Raw genomic sequence first — 27693 nt, forward strand, 5'->3', positions numbered from 1 at the left:
CTGTGTAAGCGCTTACTCCACAAACAAGATACGTGAAGATATCGGGGTAGGACAGTGGCGGGAGGTCGTCTGGGTCTTTACTCCACTGCCGTATTTCATATGGGTCCAGATTTGCGATGCACTCTATTTTTTTCAAGTACCGCTGCTTCGCCTCTGGACGCAATCGGTCTCTATACCGTCCGTTTTCTTTTGAGCTGCTTTTAAGCATGTTTCTTGTCGTCGTCGTTCCAACACAGTGTGTTTGCTTTGATTCGTAGACCCCGAAAATGGAGCTGTGCTCCCACAATGCATTGCGGCGTGACGTCAACTCCAAAGCCCTATACTCTCTCTGCACTCGATATATGATCCATTGTTGATCTGCACACAGCTGTTGTCACCAACGTCGCACTCGCTTACGTCACTGTCATGAGACATTCTCGCAAAAAAAATCACAGTTTTAGTAACGCAGTAACGCAGCGTTCCTACGGGAAAGTAACGGTAATCTAATTACCGTTTTTGCAATAGTAATCCCTTACTTTACTCGTTACTTGAAAAAAGTAATCAGATTACAGTAACGCGTTACGCGTTACTGCCCATCTCTGGTGGGGATGATGCAGTCGTTAAATATATCACAGGGACTAGCTCGTTGGCACTTCCCTTGAGAAAACGTCTAATAAATTCACAGCCTTCAAGGGAATCAAGTCCTCCTTAAGTTGTGATCTGTCCCAGTGGTTGTCATGAATCCACCAGGTGGTACGTTGGTTTCCTGCCCTCAAAGTACACATAGAAGATCTGTGCTTCTCCAGCCAGAGAGATCGAGGGTTTTTCCTTACAGTCTGTGATGGTACGTGGTCTTCTGGAGACAGATTGCGCTCTGTGGACTTTATCAGAGGCAGCCTTGTATTTCCTCATGTTACTGACTGAGAGCTCTTTATTACAGGCGGTGGTGTTGGTCCTCAGAGCAGTGTAGATGCTTTTATCCACCCACAGCTTCTGGTTCAGAAATGTCCTCGTCATGGTTTTTGGGACACAAAAGTCCATTAATTTCTTATTGAATACCGCACAGCTTCCATAAACACGACATCATTTGAGCAGCATCAGGACGTGGCCCAGGCAGAAACAGGTCACTTCTGCTGGTGTCATTCATCTGTTATGTTTATTTGTCACTCATGCAGGACTTCCACAGACATAAAGCTAACATGATGAATAGTTGGCCCACTTTCATTATATGCTTTTGTTAAAATGTTTAACTCTTGTTGTTATTGTTCCCAGGCAACCTTTGACAAATGGCATCACAAACAGAAACACTGAAGGACCAAAATCTGTGATCAGCGAGGACAGAAAACCACATCATGGAGAGGGAGGAGTCACAGCTGTCACATCTGTAACTAACGAGCTGCCAGAAAATATGAAGCGACCCAGCAATGCTCTCACACTGTGACCATAAATCATCACATTTATGGGTGATAGCTTTGCAAAAGTTTCGTTTTAGGAGTTGTTATGTTGAGGGACGGTCACTCAGAAATGGACTCGGTCTGCCACGCAGATGCAATTAGAACCGGTAACTGTTTTTTGTGAACGCCAAAGCTGTGTTTTCATTCTTTCAGCCAAGTACATCACATCATAACACACACCCTGCTGTACCCACAGGCTCACATTTCACTGTACAATGTAACACATTCCTGAGTAAGTGTATGTGTGTGTGGTAAAGGAAGCAGATGGGATGAATACATGAAACTGAATCCTGTGGGGTCAGCGTTTGCTGAGTAACACCAACCTCATGTTGATGCGACATTCACGAGTCCTGACCTCAGTGTCACATCAACTGTCAGGAGTGTTGAAGACAATAAGTTCAGGGTGGATTTAGGTCGTCAAACCTAAATGAGTGTAGGACTGAACGAGCAGCAGCAGATATCCAAACAAAGAGGACTTTTCCCTCGTTTTCTGTCATATATAACTGTTACAGTAGCTGAACTGTAACAGGATATGGAATTATCCATATTGAATATTGCCAAAGTTTCAAATAACGAGGCAAGTAATAAATTCTATGATCCTCAGCCTTTCAGACTAAGATCGCAGTTTTTTCTAGTCTTGGATCTCTGTGATGTCATAGAGAGTGACTCCTTTTAAGGCCATCTCGGACACACAGTTCTGGCTGTGAGCACTCAGCACCAACTCAGCTGTCAAACCTTCTGTTTATGATAAACAGCCAATCAAAAGGTAGTTCTCTTAAACAGGACCTAAAACACTTTGTTTCAGACATGGCATTGTCACGGTAATCTGTGTGTGCCAGGACCCAAAATCCAGACTCACAAGCAGGACTGCACTCAGAACAGATTTAAACTGGGAAGGCCAACTGGGAGATACTAACCAGAAAGAATTATACAAGGAGTTACCTTACAGACACGACACACAGCAAGAGGGAGATCACAACACCGGACAGAAGGAGACGCAGACACTATATACACAAGTGGACGGGGAACACAGAGGGGGGAATAATAACCGAAACTTAAAGGCTAGACAGCAAACTAAGACCTGGGGATACAAACAACAGAGTGAATACAACGGATGAAACACTGGAACATAACTTCATAAACCAAAAGTACATCATGAACCCTCAAAACACTGGATCAACGACCCAGGACCGTGACAAGCATGAACCCAGAGGTTGCACCAACATGACATAAGAATCTTTTTCACTCAATCAAAATATGGAGTTGGAAATGAAATGAACAAATTCACTAAGTTCGTTAAATAATATCCTGATCCAACAGAGGGATAAACTTGATGAGCGTTGCCACAGGCTGTGGGAAAGAGCTGTTGAAGCTAGATCAGGAAGAAGGGCGACGACCGTGAGTGGTAGTAAGAGCACCACAGATGTGATGTTTGACAAAGCGGATCATAGTGTTTTTTGCTTCCTATAAACCTGCTCAAACCACATTTCACAATAAAAGTCTGCATGGCTTTTGACTAAGAATGATAACAAGCACAGATTCATTCATCCAAGCATGTAATCTGCCTGCCACGGTCAAAGAGTACCATCAGAACAGTCCATGTAAAAGATAACTTGTACAGACGAGTACTTTATGTTGAAACAGAGGATTACATGAAGACACAACATGACGCTCTGGAGCCTGTGGAGCCTTCCATCCATTCAGCCATATCAACATAACACAGAGAAGGTCAGAATATTCCACTGCACAGTATCCAGAGTTTGACGGTGTCGATGTCGGGCTTTAATGTTCCCGTTTTTGTAGAAAACGCAACATTTTATTTGTTTTATTGCACAAAAATAGTAATGGTTGAACTTCTCTGTATACCAAAGTATTCTAAAGCTGGGACCAGAGTGGGTCGACTGGACCACCAGACAAAGATCCCAAGCAGTAAATCTGAAAAATAAAAGAATCAAGGTGCCGCAGTGAACCAGTCAAAGTCCAGACTTAACCTTTAATGCTGTGGTGGCATGTAAAGATATCTGTCCACAAACAAACGCCTGCGAACCTCAACGAACATCCCGAAGAAGAGAGCGCCAAAATTCCTCTGCAGTGATGTGAGACTGATAAAGTTGTACAGAAACTGATTACTTCAAGTTAGTGCTGCTGAGGGTGGTTCTACAAGCTGCTGAATCACAGGATCCACAGTTTTCCAGGCGACTGCGTCGAGTCCTGTGAAAACGATGTGCATGCTTCATGTTTCAGCGTGTTCCTACCATGTTTCATAAGCGAGGACTACCAGTAAAACACAAAAGTGTTGCTTCTTTACAAAGCTGAAAATACAGCTTATAAAATAATGTGTTCCTGCTGTTAGAGAGGATACTGTGTAACTGCTTTCCTCTGTTTTATTAAGGATTTTTGTAACTGAAGTAAAATTCCCTCCACTGTTCTGGGATCGGGCGGTTGTGTGCCAGCTGACTGGGGTAAAAATGAATTCATGACAATCTCACAGTCCTGATAATAAAACAGTGAACAGAACTACTGTAAGCTGAACTATACTGAGCCTTACACTCTCTTTGATATGGATAATATGGTGTACAGTCGTGATTTAGAGGCCACACCCGAACAAAGAGCTGATTCAAACATGTACTGTACATTCTCCTGAGACTTGAGAAAAAACACTCTCATGCCTCAAAAATGTGCGGTAACTTGCACCAATATTCTTTTTTCCAACTCTAAAGCTTTAGTATTTATAGTATTTACTTACATTACAATAAAGCATTTCTGGTATTTTTAATACAGTGTGGATAGCCATGATGTGTTGATGCATGTTTTATTTTTGCACTTTGTTTTCCAGATTTTCAGGAAATTCTTTTAAAATTTTAAACGTACTAATTTACATCACGTATTTGAAGTTTGCCGACTTTGCTTTCAGGCACACGTTGAAGAGATCAGAGAGCTCACGGAGTTATCGACCTTTCTTTGTGTGAAGTGAAATCTTTTACTGTGAAAACACAGCGTGAGACCAAATGGATAACAGAAAAAAGACAACAATCACAGATCAAATGAGACGACAAGCAGAGTTTTAATGAATCACATCCTGTAAGATCTCTTTTCCAGACCTGTGAAACTCGCAGGGTGGAGTCGGAGTGTCCACTTTTTTTTCCTTTTGTCCTGCAATCTGCTCCAGCTGGAAGGTGGAGAGGAGCCAAACATAAGTTTAGTCATGTTCGTTCTGATGTAGGGAGTCTCCTGAGTGTGTGACAGCTGGTGCAGTAAGACTGGATGCAACGGAAAGTTAAATCAAATCAGCAGGAAGAGAAATAAGCACCAAGATATGATCTGAGTTATTCTTTTCACAAAGCTTTATGCTGTAAGTGACGGAGCGATTATGAAGGTCTGCTTCCCACAGCATGAGTGTGCATCCATGTCCTGTAGTCACACACAGACAGCTTCATCTTAACTTTGATAGATTTTGGTACCAGTGTTGATTTAGTCCTCAATCTAGACTAGAGAGAAAAATCAAATGGTTCCGAAAAGAAGAGAATTATTTTGTCATTTTAAAGCCCAAAAAGTCCAGATTTGCTTGATATGCATAAAGTTTGTAGTTTCCTAGAGTTTAAACAGCTGCTGGATCAGAGTGAGCGCTTCCAACTCTGTAATGTGTCCATGTGTGGAGCGAGTTGCTGAAGTAAAAAGAGCAGACAGATCTTGGTATTGAACCCTTTTTTAAACTTCAGACTTATTGTTGAGCTTAAATTTGAAGAGCCGCCGGTCCTGTGTTTGAGGGACAGGGCGAGCAGCTCCATGCTGACGGGGCCTGCGGAGATGGTTCGATGTTGTTTTGGACACAGCCCAGTGGGAGGAGGAGACAAGGAAAGATGATAGTTCCCTCTGTCAGGACAGAATCTCCACGAGGAGCAGAGAGGCATCAAAATCTGTTCTTCTCCCAGAAGATGACTTTAAAAGGGATCCGTAGCTTAAATCTATGTGAAGCTTGCATGGATATGACTACAATCTATGTGAAGGAAATTTTGAATGAACATAAAGGGTATAACAAGAACATACAGGGAATAAAACATCTTGTTTTAGGGTCAGAGATTATTTTTAACCATATTCATCTGACATAAATTATCCTGCCAAATATTAAATCACACTTATTAGAGACAGTCGCAGCAGTGTCAGTGATATGTGGGCTAATCCAGTTTAATCCTCTTGAACCAAACATTTGTGTTCAATGCTAACGACTTAAGATCAAACCAAAGTCTTTTTAATTGTTCAAGGGTTTTTTTTTAGAATATTTTATGCTTTGTCTACAAGGGGAGTTTCTGTCACACAGAGAGAAACATGACAAGAACAAATGGAGTGAAATATGAAGAGATGGGATAGTGGTGGAGAGGAGGAGGAGATGTGGAATTCCCCTTTGGTTGCAGACTGGAGCTGATGTTAAAGTCGGACCAGCTTACACCTGATCATGACCTAAACCTCCACTTCTCCAATCCAAAAAGATCCTGACTTAAGAATATGTCCCTATTTTTCACAGTAAAGTTTGTTCTCATTTTCAAAAATCCCCCCTCATACCAAACAAGCCTGTTTTTTTAAAGTATCCACACTTTCTGAAGTCCTTCACTGCACAACACAACCTCACTCCCAAACGTACACACACACACATCACTCGCACACACATCCATGCATCATTTGAATAATATGCGATGGTGTGTATGTGCATGAGCCCAGCCCATGTGATTCTGTTGTCATTGACTGGCTGCTAATGGCAACCAGATGAGCAGCCTTGCATGTGTCCGTGTGTGCGTGTGTGTGTGTGTGTGTGTTGGGTGTGGTACCTCTCACTCCTTCGGTTTATGATTAATTTGGGGGCCTGGAGCCAAATCTCTCTCTCACACATGCATTGCATTATGCAATATTTGAGCAGACCTGCATGTTGTGTAACGCCCATCCTTGACGTCATCATCTGTTCCTAGACCTGCACAGGCTCAGTGATGATGTCATCGATATAGGAAGCTGACTGTTCCTTGGAGACAATGTCGAACCCTCACCAATGTGACTGCTGCACCTCACCCAGTAACTAGATATCCTGGGCCTGATTTCACTCACATTACTGGTCCTAATGGGTTCACTGGTGTTCACACCTTTGCCAATAAACTGTTAACCGATCTCACTGGTGTCAGGTGTTGAATTCAATATGTTTTAATAATCACATATAAAAATGATTTTTGTTACACCATCAGTTACACCAATCAAATGCTTCTCAGGCAGCCTCATGCTTGGTTTCCGGTGCGTTTCCTCCCACGGTCGTCTCGGCGTTATTTTAGAGCAAATCTTTCACCGCTGAGGCGTGATGTATCTGAAATCGCTGTGCAGTGGTAACACAGCTCCCAGTGCTCCCAGCACACTAAACACTTGAACTGAAACGAACGCTCAGTTCGCTCAGTGCATTAAACAGCACCAGCATGTCACAATGGTGACCTTTGAGCTTACATTTCATTTTGGGGAAGAAACAAGGAGTCAAATGTGGCAAGTAAGGCGGGTGATGAGTGACAATTTTGTTGATGGCAGGCCGCCCAGCTGTCATTTGTTTGGGCTTTTCAGTAAATCTCCACACTGACAGTCTGACGCTGAGGGACAAATACATGCTGCACGGCCCTGTGATTATCTGACAAAGTGATCATTCCCCTGTCACGCTCCCGTCAAGATGCACCTTATTCTGTCTTGGATACTGCAAAGACTGCTGTTCCGTTTTTGAGCTGTAGGCTCATCTGAGACGTAGTGATGGGCCTCCACTTGAAGGCTGGGTTATCACTCAGTGCTTCTCCTGCACAAGGTGTTATGTGAGGTCATAATGTTGACGGTCCGGACTGCAGGGTCAGTTACAAAGACTTTCACTCACTTCCTGGACTCGAAGCTGGAGTTTTTCCTCAACTCGTAAATCTTTTTAGAGTAGCGATGACACTCCCGTGACCAGCTGGGAGGAAAGGCAGCGGTTCAGAACTTAACCTCACATGTTACAGTTAATTAAAAGAGACACCGATGAGAGAGACGTCAACTCCTTCTGTCTGGAAAAAGTGCTGAAATATATGATTGAACTCGAGAAATGTAGGACAAGATTCAGAGATGTTGAATGCTACAGTAGAAATGATGTTCACGCCCAAAATCCTGACTTTAAATACTTTCATTATTTGCACATTTTTAATGAAACGTTTCATATTTACCATGTAAATCATTCGATTTAATGGAATCTGGTGTAATTTACATTATTGGTTTACATTCACTTTATACAATGTATATATTTTTGATTTGAACATATTTAATTTTATATATTTTAGTTGCATTACATTTAATTAATGCTTCATGTTCATGAGGGCCAAAATATTTGAGTATTTCAGGTGTTTGAGTAGCAGCTGTATTGGTAACATACTTTGGTTTTTCCAGATCTGAAACCTCACAGTGACAAAAATGTTCAATCAGAAAATCAAACAGGAAGTTGGAAAGGATGTTGAGTCACATTTTGAAGAGACTGTCTGACTCGTCTTCCTCTTTGGAAATCAGATTTTTTGGAGTTAATCATCGCTGCAGGTCTGTTTCTCTGGTTGTTTGCTGGAGGAATTCTCTTTAAAATCCAGAACGGGGGAAAAACAAAGTTCAAATAGAGCATACTGGTGCTGAGCTGCAGAAAATCCCCTCTGACTGATTTCACCCCTACAGGAAAGAAAGCAGCTGAGATAGATTGCATCACCACATGTTTCTCTTTCTGTTATTGTTATTCTGAGCGTGAAGCACAGAAAACCTCAGCAGAGAAGAGACAGGATGGGAGGCTTTGTTTGAAAAACACTTAAAATAAATGTTCAGAAAGAGATTTAAATGGAAATGAAGACAGAAAAACAGCAGAACGTACCATCAGAGGATAAAGCCTGATATATGTACTCAAGTAGAAACTTTCAAGAGGGAAAGATCCAGTCAAAGTCAGCTGTAAAAATGAAAGCAGCAAAAATATCTGAAGTCCAAATGTTGAAGTTTCTATTTCATTTGAAGCACAGAAAAGTACTTTCAGCTAAAGTGAAACGGATGATGAAAGCTCTTGTAAAGTCTCCAAACACAGTGAGAGCACAGAAAGCTGTTGAAAGGTCATTTGATTGGAGGAGGTGATGGTGACAGGAATGAAACGTGTCCAAAAAGAGTTAATGTGTGTGCAGAGCCATCGTTGACCATTAAAACCATCCTCGCTTCACAGTCGATCCCTCAGGTGCAGTAAGAAGCTGAAACAAAAGCAGGACACAGAACCTCCAGATGATGAGGAGCTTCACTGACAATGAACCTGGAGGATAAACCCCAAGCAGATGGCAGGACTAACTAGATTTAAGAACCCGGGAGACTACAATAGAAATCTCTGAAGAACAGCACTCGGCTCAACATTAAACATTCAGACTCTTTATACAGTCTGAGAGTGAGAACAAGACACAGGTGAAGGTGATCAAGACAATCAGGCAGGAAGGAAGCAAAACTAAGAAACGAGCAAACAAGCCACAAGAACCAACTACCAAAATAAAACAGGAAATCAACAACAACCATAAACCATGAAACAAGGAGACGATGAAACATGCTAAACATGAAGTTATTCAGCGAGGAACATGCAAGTAACACAATTTACTAAAGACGAAACAGACAGGTAGGAAGTTACCAGGAAGTAAACAAAAGACAAATACCAATTACAGAGACAGCACTCAGATTGGGGAACAGGCACAGGAAGATGAAACACGCAGAGAACTAAAAATACTACTTCAAATATGACAGCCTGAAACTTAATCAAAGCCACCCTGGGACCATGACACTCCTCTGTGATACAGTCACACATAGTCAAACAGGTGTGAATGAATGATGAGGATTTACAAGGATGAGTGAAGCTGGAACTTAATTCTAGATGACATGACCAGCTGTGGATGCTTTGGCTAAAAACATACAGGAGCAGGAGCCAAAGGTAAATATTTCTCAAAGAGTGTGATATGACTGAGTCATGAAAAATGCATGTTCTGGTGTCCTTGTCTTGATGTCAGTACAGTTTTTAGGGACTGGATACCACATCTATTTTGCAGCTCCAGATAATGTCTTTGCTAACAAGTGGTCAGTTCTCTGGTGCAACCATGCAGTCATTTGTTAGTTAGCGTTACAGGAGAAAGTCTTAAATGGGACAGAAGCTGAAGTGGGCCAGACCAGCGAAACTCCCCTTTGTGCCACTGTAAAGAGGTTTAGCTACACGTGTAATCCCTGAGAAGTCTTTATAGAGGAAGAAGACGTGCAGAGTCAACATTTCGATGGCTTTGCATGTTTCTCTTGTTTATACAGAAGCAGTTAATTTTACAAATGCTTTACTGGTACAACGCCCATAACACTGCACCACATTCTTCATCTATTATTGTTATTTTTCAGCCACTTTATTAGGTACAACTGCTTCTCAAATAAATGATCAGCTAATCTTACAGACCAGATGACCTGCTGAAGTTCAAACCGAGTATCAGGATGTTGGTGCCTCACTAGTCTGATGTTTCAGAGATGGATGATATAATTTGGGCACACAAACATCTCCAGATTTTACAGAGAACGGTCCAAAAAAAAAAAATCCAGTTTGTTGCAAGCAAGGAATGCAGAAGAGCATCTCTGAATGCACAACATGTCAAACGTTGAAGCAAATGAGCTGCAGCAGCAGGAGACCACAGTGGGTGCCACTTCAGTCAGCTAAGAACTGGAAACTGAGGCAACACTTCACACAATTCATCCTGCCCTGTATCAGTGATTCAGGCTGTGATGCTGTCGATCTACACGAGTGTGTACCATGGTGTCGAATCAAAGTCTCTGAACGTTTCCTACACCGTCATGAATCTATGCCATGAAGACAAAACATAGTTGCATAAACTTTTCTGTCTTTATAATTTAATGACTATTCAAATATTCAAAATCATGACTATCCCTGCCAAGTATCATAAGCTGTACCTCTGATCACACAGCTTATGTTTGCAGTTATTTCATGGAAAGATCCCAAAAAGTCATGTGGCTTTAGTTACTTAAAGTTTTGGTCCTAACCTTTAATGTGTCCAGTAAACCATGAGCCCGGGGCTGTGCATACCTTTTACTCTCAACTTCAAACAGCAGAAATGAGTTTCCTTTGCAGGGTGAACAGGATCATGCTGAGATGGATCAAACGCCCCCAAAGGAACTGGTGGCAGCCCGAGAGGTCCGAGTATCTGTGCCGCCCCTGCAGTCCTGACCCAGATAAATAGACAGATGAACCAAAGTCTATTCAAAAAACACAGCAGTGTAGCACTGAGAGCCTCAGCCAACGCAGAAACAGCATTATCAGATGGTCAATACATCACCATTTAACAGGTGGATAAGTAACAGTTAAGGGACTTAAAACTACTAAGACGGTTGAAAACAGCAATATAATGAAATAAAACAGGTCAAAATAGAGCGACAATCCAGACAGAACAACATCAAGTAGACTGACAGAGTGGAGAAATGGAAGGGAGGTATGAATGCTTTAATCCGGTTTAAAGACTTGTTTGGAGCAAAGTCAAGCTCACATTCAGAGCAGTTAGTCATGATGGAGTCATGAATGGAGACCGATCCAGAAACACACCCTGAAAGGACGAAGGAGGGGAGGAAAAGAGAGATGCAGAATAGTGACGGAGGATTGAGGGACGTTAAAAGGTTATAAAACGGAGGGGAAGAAACAGCAGGGTGAGTCCAGCCCTTAATGCCAGAGGGGATTTCTGCTGAACAGAACCAGAGTCGGCTCTGATGCTGGTCCATCACCGACCTCCAACTTCAATCTGCTGTGTGGAGTTGCCCTGTGAACAAACAAAGCTTCTGTTTACTTCTAGAGTTGCACAGCAAAGCCGGCCGTGTGGACCCTTCAACAAACACCGATTTCTCTCTTTGATGTATTTTAAACCCTCTCGTCTTCCTTTCACTCATTCGGTGTCAGGCGTTCTGTCTCACTAGTACAAAAAACTTCAAGTGTTGATTAATTGATTAATGGCTTCTGTTTGACATCAGCAAGTGACAGTTTTTTGACCTTTTTGACCCTAACAGGGGCCATAGTTGATCAAATGAATCTCACATGTGAGTCAGTAACACTGAAAATAGTGACGGAGCCCATAAAGCCATCAGGGACATGTTTACGGAGACCACAGAGCAAAGGGACTCAACAACTCTTTCCCATTCAAGCTTATTGGCAACCAAAGGTGTCTCCCCCTGCTGGCCATCAGAAATAAGACAGGTTGAAGGGACACTGCTTCCTTGATCTATGGCCACAGTGAAAACTTGTTTTAGGGCAGTGGTGTCCAAACCCAGGCCTCGAGGGCCGGTGTCCTGCAGGTTTTAGATGTGTCCTTGATCCTTCACAGCTGATTTAAATGGCTAAATTACCTCCTCAACATGTCCTGACGTTCTCCAGAGACCTGGTGATGAACTAATCCTGTGATTCAGGTGTGTTGACCCAGGGTGAGATCTAAAACCTGCAGGACACCGGCCCTTTAGTTTTCAGATGGAGGATGAGGCAGAGCTGACCTTACCAGGTGAACTTTCACCAATAATAAAAGTTTAGACAATGAAAGAAATTCTGATTTTGGGAGGGTGTCCTCAGCGGGGGGCAACCTGCCTTTTTTTAATTGAGTGGAGCTAAACGCACAAACATGGGTTAAACTCCACGCGGTAGGGCTCTGGGTGGGTTTGAATCTTCTTGCTTTGTGGTAACAGTGCTAACCACTCAGCCACCACGGTGCCATCAAATTACAGCTTGTGAAGCCAGATAATCAGATAATCCAACAAACTCTTGAACTCTTGTGGAAAGATGATCAATTACTTTGGTAAGACGGAGGATGGAGGATCTATAAGTCTTCTGAATCAGAACGACTTCAGCTGAAAGCAGCCATCAGCCCTGCCCTGACTGAACTCCTGACTCGTTTGCATCCATATGAAAACTGTTTGCTGGTAAATGAGTCTGTAATTTAGATCAGTGAGGAAACTGAAGAGCTGGAAAACTGGATACACACCAGGAAAAGTTGATGTTTAATTACATGAAATCCAGAAACAATCACTCTGTTAAAACTGCCTTTCACCATTTTAACTGCTGCAAATCTCTGAGGATATGAAGTTTTTAATCATGATTAGGTTTATTCGTGTCTCCCTCACACAGATCTCCTCCTGAGCATCAAACAGACAGATGACAGGACAAAATCAATCATAGCCTTAAATTTAATGGCAACATTCTGCTTCCTGAAGATGACATCTTCACTTTTCACGTAGAACATTTGTTACTCCGTCACTGCATATTCACATGCACGATACAGATGCAGTGCTCAGCCCGTTTGTCAAGTGTTGCAAGTCCTTCGTGTCACCGCACATACGCACAAAATGTTCCTCCCTATGCAGCGTTACAGTATTTCATTTAGTCCACATAGTTTGGACTGCTCATGATCCAGCAGGTTCCTCGTTAGGTTTTAAACCAATACTTGCTGATTTTTACCTGTGAGTCTTTGAATTGACTAGAAAACATTACTGCTCCTTTTTAAAAGCCTTTGGTTTGGTTCCTGGCAACATTTTCAAAGTCTTTGTGAGCCCAGCCGGGGTTTGAGATCTACAGCACACATCCAGTTAGTATAAATGAGGCCTGGCAGTCACTGATCAGCTGCCCGTCTGTGTCAGTCCAAAATAAAAACAACAAAAAATAATAACCAAGAAGGAAACTGTCAGAATTGATCATTTAAGATGGTCATTTATGCTTAGAAATGTATAATCATTTGTATGATGATAAAAATCATATCCTTATTAGGTCTGATAAGACTCTGTGTGCACTTGTGTACCATGAGATGAGAGGAAGCAGTCTCGACGTTATCATTTCCATTATAGCTGCAGGAACTAGACTGTGCTGTTCTTAAAAGTGCTTTAAATGTGTGTTTGAGACACGACCAAGTTCCTGTTTTTATAGTTTAGCAAGACGCTTACTTCTGCTTTTCTGCATACAGTGTAAGTCCATTGAAAGGTCGTCTGTCTGGCTGGACGTATGGCTGGACACACACACACACACACACATATACACACACACACACACACACACACACACACAGAATCCAGACACTGATGTTGTTCAGAGATGCCTGCTTAAGGATGTCACGTATATTTGTAACTGCATATTCATGAATGATTGCTTGCTGACAATAAAGGAATCAGTCGAAGTTGGTTGAGTTCAGGTGAAGGAATCTTTTCCTCAACTTCCCTCGCGAGCCACAAACACAAAGAGCTCTGTCTTGTTCTGTTTTGTCGTGCAGTTTGTTGGTCTTGTGTTCCAGCGGCTTTGTGCCTAGATAAACCCAACAGAAACGATCCACTTCAAAGTCTGACACTTTAACCTGGGAGTCTGTGGGCGCTGATCTGCAGTCAGCCTGTTAGCAGCGCTGCGGTTTGGGCACTTGAGCCGCTTGCTCGTCATTAATGATGAGCGGGGATTTGCTGCCCGGCTCCCTCAGATTTTGAATCGTCAGGACGTGCCCTCTTTTAAATGTAAAATAGTATCAAGTGACTTGGATCTCACTGCTTTTCATTCACTCGTGTTTCTGTAAAGACCTGCAGTCTGCTGTCACGAGGCTCTGCACTGTTTCTCATCACACAGAACTTAATTTATGATTATACCGAGTTTCAACAGACCATCTTTGTTTGTACGTCGGGAAAAGTTTATGCTGGGACTCATTAGTAATAAACTGTAATCTATACTGGATCACAAACAAACCAATGTGTAATCAATAATTGATATTCAGTCACTTGCAGCTGTGCTTCTCGGGGCAAATGTTACATAAAAAGAATGATTTGCATGAAATCAGTCCAAGAAGAAGACATTAAGAAAACTAGAAAAGGTTCATGATTTCTGTATGTGACACGTCTCTGTAGGACCCTGACTCCCAGATGCCGGACATACTTTGGCACTATGGAGGCGAAACACTGCCTCCGTCTGGCTGCTGCGAGCACAGACACCCACACGGCACAGACATGACACCGCCTGCACGCCCTCGTGTTATTAATTCTTTCATTTGTGGACTATTGTTCTGTCTGCTGGTTTTATTGTAACCACAGTGACAAAGGCTCCTGAACACGAGCCCATTGTTCCTGATTCCTGCTGACAGGCGATGTAAACCCAATCAACAGTCAGAATTTTGTTTAACTGCTCTCACAGAAACACTTAAAGTTTAATCAGTTTGACTCCTGTCTTTTGTACTCAGAGGTCTGGATCCTGGATTTAGAGGGGAAAACACTTCCCGTCTGTTTTGGAAACTTATAAATCTGTCCCCACATTTCAGAAACCGTTGGCTGGTCACAGAAACTCTCAGAGTGAAGACGAAACCTTAAATGGTGCAAAGGGAAGTTAATGCAGACTGCTCGAGCTCGGTGACCCGACCGTCGTTTCCGTAGTTGTGACCTCTAAGTGATTAGACACATTTACCCCTACGGAGGAGCTGCATGGTTGTAAAGCATCAAAGTCATTACAACCTTATATCGTGATGACCTTTAGACATTTCTTTGGTGTAGAGGATCATTTGGGGATGTAACTCCTGTCTGCTGTAACTATAACAACGACAGTAAACGCACAGAGGATAAACAAACAGGCTTCACAGAATAATGGAGGCAGGTTCACAGAAGCTGAAGAAGGCGTGCCGCCTACTGCAACAAACAACTGTCAACTACAGTGATCGGCCACAACGACAGAACCACTAACATCTGAAGGAAATGTGGCTCTGACACATACGACCCGTCAGGTGGACAAAACAGAGCCATCGCCATCCACGGACGCACCACCCGACATCCTCAAAGGAACCAGCCAATCCGCTGCGAGAATCCCAGTTCCAGACACTGCAGGACACCCAGCCCCCCACCAACACCCCAAGGTGATGCATCCACGCCCTAATGGGAGAGTGTTCATGCCTGACAGTGGTGACCGACACACTGTCAGGCATTCAGAGAGTAAAAGCCCTGGCCTGCACAAAAAACACCTCATCACCAACCGTGTAAAACAGACAAGAAACAACATTTGTTTTAAATAAAAATATATTTTCTCTTTAATTTAAATTACATTTGAGTCGACAAAGCACAGCAAAGTTCTGGTCCTGAGCTCCTTCATAGCAACAAAAAGCGAACCCCAGCAGATCTGTGTAGGAAGGTCAGTTTAGGAAACGGAAACCTCAAAACTCTGTTTTCACTGAGCTGCTGAGATTCGGGTCTCACTCAGTCGCTCACGGCGAGACGCTCGGAGGAAGTCGAACAGTCTCACGTGTCGTCGGTAAAAACTTGCCCCAGGATGGAGAGCCGAGCGCTGAACGGCTGAACGGGGCAGGACAGCAGAGGGGGCGTCTTCTTCTCTCCGGGTTTCAGAGCAATGCTCTCCGATTGGCTGCCCCCCTCTGTCTGTTTGGGAGGGGGTTTTGATTGGCTGCCGGGCTGCGACAGGGTGAGCAGGATGTCTTGTAGCTCCTGGCGGTCCTGGTCGTGCCGGCCGCAGCAGTACAGTGCCGCCGGATCCAGAGGGTGAGCCTCCGTGTTAAAGATGAACCCCCCTGCCCCTAACACACACTCCCCCGCCTCCCCACCCTCCTCCCACGACCCGTCCCCCTCCGTCCCTCCGCCGTGCAGAAAGTGGGTGGGGTCAAAGAGCAGGTAGAGGTACTTGATGGTTTCAGCTAGAAAGAAGGATTCCATCCTGTTGTCCAGCTGGTGATCTCGCAGGTCTTTAACCTGCAGGAAGAAGAGCGAGGAAAACTTTACTCGTGAGCTCTTTTTAATCACGAGCACTTCAAAGTGATAACTAAGGCCAGCCAATCAAACTGATAGTGGGACTTACGCTGGCATATCCACACGGCGTCTTGGCGATCTTCTCGATGGACTCCAGAGCGTCGACGCCCAGCTGGAGATAGGTGTGATCACCTGTTGCCCTGAACAGGTACATCGCGCTCTCGATTAACTCTGAAACACGTAGGAAGAAGGAAGATCAGCTGGTTTGTTACTTAAAGTTGCTCAGAAAACAACCAAAAACTAGACTCCGGAGTTTTATGACACCCAGGTAACTGACATCAGCGCCTTCAAGGTTCATCTCCATGCATGCATGAGAGGGATGTCCTGAAAGGTAGTAGTTCATATCTGAAGCTTTGGCTTGAGGGGGTGGGACGTGATGAGGGCTGAACTCAGGAGCAACACTGTGCGTGTATAATAATACACAATAAATAAATCACAATAAATATTATTGCGATAAAGCTCTGTGTTGGTGCCCATCTCAGAAAGCATTACTCACCTGCTGTTTAGCTCAGATTATCTCAAGACACTAAACATCAACCAGCTTCCCATCACTCCCTGAAGCTGATAAATATTAGTCTGAATGAGCTCCGACTGTAACCTTTGACCCCGAAGACAGAACGCGATAGGCGGAGGGTGTTAGTGGACTGACCTGGTCTCAGTGGGTAGCCCTCTCTCTTATCCACAGTGTAACCCTGAGGGATGCTGTAAAACTCAGGCAGTCCTCCAAACTGTCTCCACACAGAATAATAATTCTGGAAAGTTCTCACAGCACTGTCCAGGTTTCCCAGCAGAGACTGAAACACAGATTTGACTTTGTTTGTATGTTAACAGCCTCCCGTTACAGACTTGTGTTTGTGCGTTCACTCACCTGCAGGCCGGGCCAGAAGGCCTCCAGACTCTGGAAAATGGGCATAGACACAGTTCCTTTGTGCATCTGCACCCACAGGTACCAGTCGTCAAAGCGGGTGTAGTTCTGGATGGCTCGATCATACGCTGATAAAAGACATCACAGGATCAGACATCAGATGTTTGGTTTTCCTTCTGTTTGTTAGCACAGAGGCATCAACTGAAGCTTTCACAAAACTTTTGCCAGAAAGTGCAGAAGTTATGCAGCTGGAAGCATCGGACAAACCAACCCTGACGACAACTTACAGGCTAGAAAAAATATTTTATTTGTCTCCACAAATCAAACTTTTTTTTTTTACTAAAACAGGAAATTTCTTAGCAGCTGTCAGGAGGAAGCGCTGTGACTGTTACCCTGGAACATGCTGAGCAGCTCTTCATCCTGCAGCATAACGGCTCCTTTGACCAGATACTCGAAGTACGAGTCGACTCCCGCGCCAATACCAGCATCCTGAGCGACCCACTTCGTGGACACGATGTCAATGTGGTTCCCCACCTGGGCAGGCAGACAGGTGACAGAAACAAGTAGGAGGGCTGTTCCTTTTTTATTGACACATTCAGCTAAAAGCCAGCGAGCTCTGGCAGGGTCGCTCCTTCACCAGCTCCAGGACTGCTGTGATTTGGCACAAAGCCCTCCACAGAAACTTTCGCATAAAATCAGCATATTTAAATGTTTTTGTTTTTGTTTAAATTAATTTCACTGACTAGCCAAGGAAGACAAGCTGGCCTATCAGTGGCTCACCCTATACAAATGCTCATTAGGCCTTTTCCGACTTTAGCTGCCATGTTTGCACTTTGGGTTGGATGTGAGCGGACGGTTGTAGCAGACACTTTATTTACCAGTCCGATGTCAGATCTGGTCTTCCACAGGGCTCTCAGGGCTCGGCGGGCGACGTTCTCAAATGTCGGGTCTCCCGTTAGTCGACTCAGTGTGGCGAACTCCAGGATGAAGGTTCCCACGCCAGCGGTACAGGTGACCGGTGTCTCAGTGGGACTGACGCCACGCAGAAGGTTCACCGTACCGTACGGCATGCCGGTGGGAGTCTCAAACGCTGATTTATTGTTGAGACAAATTTCACTGATTTATTCATGTGTGCTTTTCAAAGTAGTTCATTAAAACTAGAGAGTCTGAAACGCCAGAACACACCAGGCAGCAGCTTCCTGGCGGCGTCCTCGGCCATCCTCAGCAGCGGTCCTGAGCAGGGCCACCCGGGCTCCAGCTCTATTCCCGCCCTCTTCGCCAAGAGATGGGCTGACAGCAGACCACCCACAACTACACGCAAACACACACACACACATTAACCTGAGGTGGACACTCTCCTTTGCCACAGCTCCTGCGCCCAGAGGTGCAGTGTATATAAAAACAGCAGTTTAAATGTTGAACATGAGTTTCCCCTCAGAGTCCGAATCGTCCGTCAGTACCTCTGATGTTGGTTTCAAACACGGACGCGTTGACGTCGATGTCGAAGTCGACGGTGTCTTGGAGGATCGACGCCACTCGCTGGAACTCCGTACGGTTTCCCAAAACCTTCAGAGAGAACACATCGGACGACTGTCGTGTCACGGCACAGGAGTACAACATCTGCTCATCGGTGTTTGTTAAAGGCTCTGTAAACGTAAAACGTCTGTTTCCAGTCTTACCAGCAGAGTGTCGAGGGCGTCAATCAGAGTGAGCGAGAAACTGTGGAGAAAAGAGCAGCAGGGGTCATTTTACTGTCTCTGACAACTCTTAACCTGACATAATGTTTTCTTCTGAACCACTTTAATTGAAGAGAATATTTTCAATGTTTTACTTTGAAATTCTTTGTCTAAACGTAACTTCCTTCCACATGCATAAATACATAAACAAGAGAAAAATCATAATCGCATAATTTAATATTTAAGTCACAATTTTTTAATGTGATGTGTGTAATGTGTTGGACTTTGGAAAAAGCAGTAAATGTATTAAACTTTTATAAGAGAAATCTTGAATCTGTTCATTAAAGGGAAATGATTTTCACATGTTGTGTCCTTGAACTTGACCCGATTTTCTAAGTAAAGAAAAGTTCACTGCAGTAAAGTGTACTTTACATTCAAGTTTTTAAACTGCCTCACCTGCCCCACGTGTCCTGTCCATCGCAGGTGAGAGGGCGGAGCTCATCGTAGGGGAAGGCGTTGTCAAGGTAACTGTTGTAGGCGTGGTAGAACATGGATTTGATGCGCTGTCTGAGAGATGAAGTTTGTTACATTAAGGACCGGACAATTTATCAAAGCATTCAAATTTAGATGAAACTAATTCAGTAAAAATTGGATTCTGCAATTTTTCCCTCGTGTGAAAAACGTTAAACATCCAAGTACAAAAATATTTCAACAACAGAATCAAAATGGAAACGCTCTGAAGCCAGAGCAACTTTTTAACGGGATTTCGGAAAAGCAAGCAAAGTAAACCACTGAACAGTTAGAATAACTTTCAACGTTTTTCAGAATAAAAGCTTCTCACATTACTGACACAGGCAGACAAACACGCAAACAAACGAGAGCAGATCGAGCTGTACACGAATGGCTGTTTAAGGTTGTTTAGGACCAGAGTTCATACTTTACATCACCTAAACGAATCTGTGTGCTTTCATCGACACATTAAAAACGTTTGTGTTTCAGGTGAATTCAAAGCTTTTAAAAACAAACCGATTAACCTGTGAATATGTTGGGACTTCTCGTAATCATCAGTTTGAAATATCTGACAAAATTAAACGCACATGTCAGTTGCTTAAGTCAAACCCTTAAAAGAAAGAAGGAGGCAGCGTTCAAATTATGAGGCAAATGCAGCTGATAGTAGAGTGAAATATTTCCACAAACATCAAACCTGCCCACACCCACTGCTTAGGAACAGAATCAGTCAAACACAAAAAACAAATGAGAGACAATTAAGATGCAAATGAAGGCAACTCGCACTTATCTTATATTGTTTTAAAGCCACTGCTGCATATCATTCAATTTGGCATCTCTCTTCCACAGTTTGTTTTTTGTCTTGTTTGTGGTCTTGAGTTCTTCCTCCCCACAGTCGCCAGCTGTTGCTCGTGGTCTGAGTGTGGTGACTTTTAGGGCTGCCACGATTTGTCGACTAGTCACGATTACGTCGACTATCAAAATCGTCGACGACTGATTTAATAGTCGACGTGTCGTTTGAAGCTTTGTAAGATCGCAAAAGACGCAGGAATAATAGCAGGATTTAAGAGTGTAATAACGGACTGAAACAGAAGATGGCAGCACTGCATGTACAAGGATGCCAGCTGCCGTTAAACCCCGAAGAAGAAGAAGCAGCTGTGTCCCAGAATTCATAGCGCGGCCCAGCTTAGTTTCCAACAATGGCGGTAGCTAGTTAGTTTTAATATTACTCTTATTATTCTTTCTGGGTCACAAAATAAACGTTTAACATATTTTCAGGCGAGAATGTAGCTGTGTAAACCTCAAATATCTGCTCAGTTTATCAGGACACCACATATTTTCAAAAGCGCTCCGACGTTTTCGGAGACGTCTGTTACCCACTAGCTCGATAGCTAGCCGGGGGAACACCGGACTCCCGGCAAATTGTTTTCAAACCCACCGCTGTCTTTCGCGACTCAGGTTAAATATATATGAGTCACTTAGATAAATTAAAAATGTTGTTGTTTGGCTTTTTTTTTTTTTTTTTTTTTTTAGTATTTTATTTGTTCCTGAGTAAATCGGTTTGGCTGAGATTAAAGTTATAGTTTTTACACAGCTGAATAAACATCAAGCAGACAGCTGATTATCAGAAGTGTGAGATGCTCGAGAATTTACTCCGGTGTCCTGTTATATTTTAGATAGCAAGGAGTTTATTAAACTTTACCGAAACAATCTGCAAATTTCATTAAAATTGAATAAACTATCATCTTGTCTTTATTTTTAGTTAGCACCTTAAAAGCTTAAAGCTGTAAGCTAATGATAGTTATATAAGAGCAGATGCTGCTGGTGCAATAAGCTGTAGTTTTACGTCCAGTGGATGATGATCTGATTAGTCGACTAATCGCATAAATAATCGGTGACTAGTCGACTATCAAAATAATCGTTTGTGGCAGCCCTAGTGACTTTGTAAATAAAATACAATAAAACGACCCAAACATCTGCCGGACGCATTGCTAAGATGACTGCTGAGTGGAAACGTACAGTAAAAAAAAAAAAAAACACTTTACAATTATTATTTGATTATTGTGTTGTGGGAGTTTCCCCACTCTCAAACTCACAGTGGGATCCCAGTCTAGTGTTCGCGTTTGCCCCTTCAGACACACGCACCCACCCTCAGACTCGCTCCAGCTGGCGTGATGAAGGGAGGATGGGTGGTGTCTGCACAAAACTCAACTTTAAACCGAGTCCAGACGGAGCTGGTGTTCGTACCTGACAGCAGCCATCTCCTCCTCCGAGAACTGACGAGCCGCCGCATCCGTCAGCACCCACACCAGCAGCGCCGCGCACACGGGAGCGCGCATGTAGACGGACAGGTGAGACAGGTGGACTCGGACACAGATATGACCTGAAATCAAAGATCGGGGAAACACGCACGGAGCACAGAGCGAAAAGTCTTCTGTTGTTGTTGTGCAGCTGTCAGGAAGCAGGAAGTTAGTCATCTGCGCATGCGTCGAACCGGTGCGCTGACGAGGACTTTCGACGTGGAATCTCATTGGACGTTTTGTTTTGTTTTTTAAATAAACCTTTATTAATAAACTGATTATATGACAATGACGACAGTAGAGCCATTGAAATGACAAATTATATAACTGGACTGTAAAATATATACAGATATGAATTAATACAAAAAAGTTTTATTTGAAAATTACGCTCCGTTGTATTTATTTCAGAGAACGTTTATTTCGTAGAGCTAAATGTATTTTCCAGCTGTCTCTTATTTTGATCTCTTATTTTATTAATTAAAATTATACTTATCTCTATTTATTTACATAATGAGTGAGCCAGTATTAAAAAGATAACTTTGCAAATATGGATGGACACACGTCACAAAATACTGTACACTTGCAGTAGTGTGGAAAGTCTTTGTTTTGTTGTCAAAGAGCCAAACATACATACATGCAGAGACCTGCCCCCTACAGAAAACACAGAGTATGTGAATACCCTGAACAGCATGACAGACTTGTGCAAAAGACCTACAGCCATGTAATCTCTATCATTGCACGTTAACTGAATGCTTCCATTTATTACTGCTCCACTGTATTTTAGAGTGACAAATTTTTCCCCCAATCAGAAAAACTATATGAGATGTTCAGTAATAATAAAGCCATTTTAGTTTCAGAGCTTATCACAAAGCTACTATTTAACTAACTGAAGCACACCTGAGGCGAGCCTGGTTTGGGCTGTACGATGATGTGAACAGCTGAAGGTGATCAATGTCAAACAGACATTTCTATGACAGCAGTGAGGCTGAGTTCAGAAACTGAGACAACCAGACAGTAGGGAAGGCAAAGATCCCTGCGCTCACCGAGGTGGGAATGGATCCTGGGCCAATGGAAATTGCGACCATGTTACCTTAACATGCTCTGATGTCTGAGGATTAGAACAAAGGAGTTCAAGTTCTAGACTTAGACTCAATAATTGATGAGAATATCTTTGAATTTCACATTTAATTATACATTTTTGTGGTATACATCATCCAGCCAACAGCGTCTCCTGTATCAGTTATATGACACGAAATAACCTCACAAGCAAATATTCTCCTTTTAATAACTTTGCATGATGTAAACATTAACGTGTTCATGTATAACCTCCTGAGTTACTTCATTATCTGAGTGTGTGCAGTGACAGATACGAGCAGAACAAACAAGGATGGAGAAACTTGTTCTGTTCATCGCCGCTGCATCAGGCAAGTGTTTTAAGGTGTTTTTATATTTGCTGTAATGAAAACAGAATGATAGCTTGAATAGAAAGCTACAGTATGTCAGTGGCAGTAATATTGGATATGCTTTTACTGCTGGAATAAGTTCAGACTTCACTGAAATGTCAAGTTACTTTTTTAAAAGTGATCATGCATGTCTGTCACTGCAGGGCTGTGGGCCGTGTGCTTAAATCCTGAACGTCAGTACCATTTTGTTTATGAGCAGAAGAACTGGACTGAAGCACTGAGTCACTGCAGACTGTATTACACAGACCTGGCCACCATAGAAAACATGGAGGATGTGAAGACCCTGAATGACATGGTGGACTTGAACAAATTTGATAAATCTGCCGACAGCTATGTAAGTTCACTCTCTCTGTTTAACTGCAACATATTTGTAACACTGGCAGGTCAAATACTTGTACACACTCACGTATTTAATTTTTCTCTGCAATATTCCCCTGTTCCTGTTTTTTTTCTTATTGTACGTTTATGTGATCTGCTAAAACTGGGGCCCACAGTCACTTGACCTTAACTGAAATGCCTTGCTATTGTTATTCCCCAGCCTTTGCAGTAGTATCGTTTTTTATAATATGTAATGAAATACCCATGAATGACAGGGTTTATCTATAAACTTTCAAACTAACAAACTTTGTCTTTAAAAACCTTGTTTATAAATATTTCTCCTATATTTAAAAAGATGATGTACCACTAATCAGAAAAGTCAGGGATGTCACTCGTTACTCGTTGCTTACAGCGAGCCTGGATCGGGTTGTACAATGACGTGAGCAGCTGGAGGTGGTCGAGGTCGGACAGAAGTGATGAGGCTGAGTTCAGAAACTGGAAGCCTGGACAACCGGACAATAAAGGGGGACACGAACTTTGTGCAGAGATTTTTGTCAGTGGAGAATGGAATGATAAACCCTGTGACAAAACCCTCAGTGCAATCTGCTCTGATGTCAGAGGTGAGGATCTCAATCTGTGCACGACCATCAAACAAATCATGCACACTTCATTCTTGATTTAAAGACTTTTTGGGTCTATTTGTCTCAGTGGTAGCTAACGTGAAGATGTATCCCTCATGTTTGTGCACTTCACACTTCACTTTGGTCCATTTTCAGGGCAAAATGAGACATTTGTGTTCATCAACAAAACGATGACATGGGCTCAGGCTCAGAGCTACTGCAGGGCTCATCACACAGACCTGGCCAGTGCGAGAAACGTGTCAGAGAATCGGAGGGTAAAGGAGTTGGTGCCTGCTGAAGATCGATCTGCCTGGATCGGCCTTTTCAGAGATTCCTGGAAGTGGACGGATGGAAGGACCTCCACATTTAGATACTGGAAAACAAAAGAACCAAATAACCAATACTGGAGAGAGAACTGTGTGGCAGCATACTTTAAACATTCTGGAAACTGGGAGGACTGGAACTGTGACTGGAAGAAGCCATTTGTCTGCTACAGTGGTAAGCCATGATTCAGACAGCCTTCAGCTACATCTACACACGGCTGCATGCATGCAGTGCATTTAGCTTAAAAACAAAACAGAAGTAATTTATATAAAAGTTGGACTTTAAAACGAATAATGCATCAAATTCTGTGGAGTCAGGCAGCACATCCAGTGGGTGTTTGTTGTAAATGCACAGAAAGCAGCTTTCAGTGAACCTCACTGGCTAACTGTGAACCTTACTTTTCTCTTTAAAAAGATCCTGTTTACAAGCAAGCGGTGAGAATCAGGCTGGAGAAAAACGCTCATCTGGATCTGAATCGTGCTGCTGTGATGGACGACATGCTGAAGCTGGTAATTTTAAAAAGAAAATTTCGTTTTCATATTCTTTTGTTTTTTCTTTTGGCAACAACAGTTCCAGTTTACATACAAGTCAGAACTTCTCAACAAAAAACAGATTTTAAATCAATTGACGTGTGATTGAAGCACAGACGTACAGATTTATTTCAGGGGGTTCAACAAAAGTACTGAGCTGTTTAACTATTAGTCATTTTCAACTTAGATAGCCAGATTTCCAAGGCTCAAAGGTAACTGGACGATCCAACGTACTGTGATATGGATTTTTTAAAGGTTGATGAAAATCTTTTGCAGTCACAGATTTCCTGAAGTCTGGAATACGTGGACATCATTAAATGCTGTCTTTCCTCCTTTGTGTTGCTCAGCGTTTCACTGCAGCCGTGTTTCATTCCTGCTTGTTTGTGGGTTTCTCTGCCTTCACTTTGGTCTTGAGAAACTCTTGGGTTGCTTTTGCAGTTTGCTTTGGCCCATCATCCCTCTGTCCCATCAGTTCTGCAGGTTCTGAACCTGAGCTGAGAGTCCACTTCATGATTCCTCCTGCTACTTCTCTCAGCAGCCACATCATCATAAACTGGTGGCGGCCACACATGATGTGATATTCTTCAGATTGTAAGCGGTGTCTTTCATTCGCTGGGACACATTATTCTTGGTCTCATCTGTCCAAAGACTGTTTGCAGAACTCTGGAGGTTCAGATGTTGTGTTTTTTCTGTCTTTTCTTTGGCTTGACCCCCCTGGTGTGTAACAAGACCAGTATGTTTGCCACATCAGATTGTAAATATTAACAGAAATTATTTTGTTCCCATTAAAAAGAAGACACCGGTCTGGTATGTGCGTCCTCTCCTCTCTCCCTAAGGCTTTGTAAAAGGCCCAGCAACTGTAATTATTGTAGTGGCCTAAACAGTAATTATTTTGGCAAATATGATAATGTTATAGGACATAGTTTTCTTGTAAAAGAACAAAATTGCAGTCAAGAATTGACTCTATTACAGTTTTATATCTTACATTTTCTGTGTGTCTCAGGTTAAACAGCAGCTCCAGGCCCACGGGGTTAGAGGGGACATCACCCTGAGCTGGATGAAGCAGTCAGATGGAAACGTTTTTCACAGCGACACAAAGAAAACAAAGAAGATAAAAAACCCTTAAGCAAAGATAAAAGCTTTGAGTGTTGCATTATTTATCTGAAAAGATTTGTTTCGTGTCCATTCTTCATGTTTTTGTTGTTTTCCAATCAGCGTCACTGCGTCAGCTAATTAAGCAACACGTCTGTAGTGCATAAGTAAAGGGAGACCGATCGTTTTTCTAACTTAAGTTCATCTTCAGAAGCAAACTCCAAGGTGTTTTAGACACCCACACTGCATTTCTGACATCCCCAATGACTTAAATAAGTTCCTTTACTTCTTAGATAATAAAGACATGTCATGGTTGTGGGTCTGTGTCCCAGCATTTAGTGTTTTTGAATGATTAATAGTCTTTTATTTCATTCTTATTCATAGTTTCTAGTTTCTTGGTTCCTGTCTCTGTGCCTGTCTCATGTTCCCAGTTTTGCTTCCCCCCCAGTCTCATTGTGATTTCTCCCAGCTGTGCTCTCCCCCCGTGTCTCGTTCCCTTGCTATCTCTCGGTGTGTTTAAGCCCTTTGTCTGCACATCTCCTGTTGCATTTCTCATGTTCCAGCTTTCCTTGTGTCACAATACGGCTGTGTGCAGGCAAGAGAAGGACCCAAACGCAAACTCAAAAAACAGCTTTATTGCTGGTGTGGAAGGGAAACAAAGAACAAAACTAAACTGGGAAAACTAATAATAAATCGTGCTTGGAAACACAGGGAGAATAACGGGGATAGCGAGGGGGAATGAGCCACAGGAGGAGGTAAACTTAACAGACTGGGGAGACAGAACATAGGGACCTGAAACATGGGACAGAAAGGCACAGCAGACACAACATGAACATAACGACGCCACAGGGGAAGAGTAAAACAGAACACAACACAGGACCTCTTTCAAAATAAAATAGGAAACATAATGAAACGCAGACATGAAACACATGAAGGACAAGGGAGACTTAACAGGGGTTGAAAACACAAGGGGAAACTAATAAACAAATGAAGTTAGATAACCTAATGAACTTAAACATAAACCATAAACATCAAAAGACCCAGGATCGCGACACCTTGTTCCATGTCTCAGGTCTTTAGTTTCTTTGTGCTTGTTTTTAGGTTTCTTCCAGTTTAGGTTTTGCTAGTTTCGTCATTGTCACCCTTTGCTTTTGTCTGTATTTTGCTTTGCTGTAATAAAGGCTCACGTTCAGTTTAAGTCTGTCACTAGTGTCTTTGGCTGAGGATTTGTCCCTTTTATCTTTTGATTCTTTTACTGATCTTAACTGTTTCAACTATTGTGGAGTTTTGTGCTGTTTTCATTTGATTTTGTTTACCTGCTATCCTCATCTGTTTTCATTATTTTTTGCCTCTTTAGTCATTTTTTTCATTAAATCCTTGTGTGGATCCCGTGAAATGTGATAAATATTACTTTCAGTTTCTTTGTATCCATCAGCTTCATGATGGGATGAGGATCGATTCTGAAAGTTGGCTTGCTGGACTGACCTGGTAACATTGAGTAACTGTACGTGTGACAGCAGCATAACCTGTGCTGATAAATAAAAGGAAAACAAAGAATTGGAGAAAATTTTTTGATGAATTTTGATTGTTGTCACAAAAAAGTGTATGAAACAAGTCCTTTCCTTTAAAGCTTCCTTCCTGTGTCGCTGTTCTAGTTCTCCTCTGATGTGTAATCTATAATATAGCACGCACCCTGCTCCACACAGCGGGTGTCAACCCTTGTTTATTTGACCTTG

At 42.7% G+C, this 27693-nt stretch overlaps 2 protein-coding genes across 2 annotated transcripts; one reads left to right on the top strand and one right to left on the bottom strand.

Moving 5' to 3' along the window:
* Nucleotides 1-15503: 15503 nt before the first annotated feature.
* Nucleotides 15504-21649, bottom strand: edem2 (ER degradation enhancer, mannosidase alpha-like 2; the record flags this gene model as incomplete). Its single annotated transcript, XM_080897869.1, has 11 exons — nucleotides 15504-16205; nucleotides 16312-16433; nucleotides 16912-17056; nucleotides 17131-17255; nucleotides 17520-17661; nucleotides 18006-18217; nucleotides 18313-18438; nucleotides 18588-18693; nucleotides 18807-18846; nucleotides 19260-19370; nucleotides 21558-21649. 11 exons carry the CDS (start codon nucleotides 21647-21649, stop codon nucleotides 15741-15743), a joined length of 1686 nt encoding a protein of 561 aa, XP_080753995.1. The 3' UTR covers nucleotides 15504-15740.
* Nucleotides 21533-27433, top strand: LOC308406698 (putative C-type lectin domain family 20 member A). The gene is made up of 7 exons (XM_080897870.1): nucleotides 21533-21661; nucleotides 22971-23034; nucleotides 23217-23407; nucleotides 23804-24011; nucleotides 24168-24509; nucleotides 24750-24844; nucleotides 25869-27433. The coding sequence occupies exons 2-7, from the start codon at nucleotides 22998-23000 to the stop codon at nucleotides 25989-25991; spliced, it is 996 nt and encodes a 331-aa protein (XP_080753996.1). The 5' UTR covers nucleotides 21533-21661; nucleotides 22971-22997; the 3' UTR covers nucleotides 25992-27433.
* Nucleotides 27434-27693: the final 260 nt, after the last annotated feature.

The sequence above is a fragment of the Rhamphochromis sp. 'chilingali' genome (assembly GCF_963969265.1).
Source record: "Rhamphochromis sp. 'chilingali' genome assembly, chromosome: 12".
Taxonomy (NCBI): Eukaryota; Metazoa; Chordata; class Actinopteri; order Cichliformes; family Cichlidae; genus Rhamphochromis; species Rhamphochromis sp. 'chilingali'.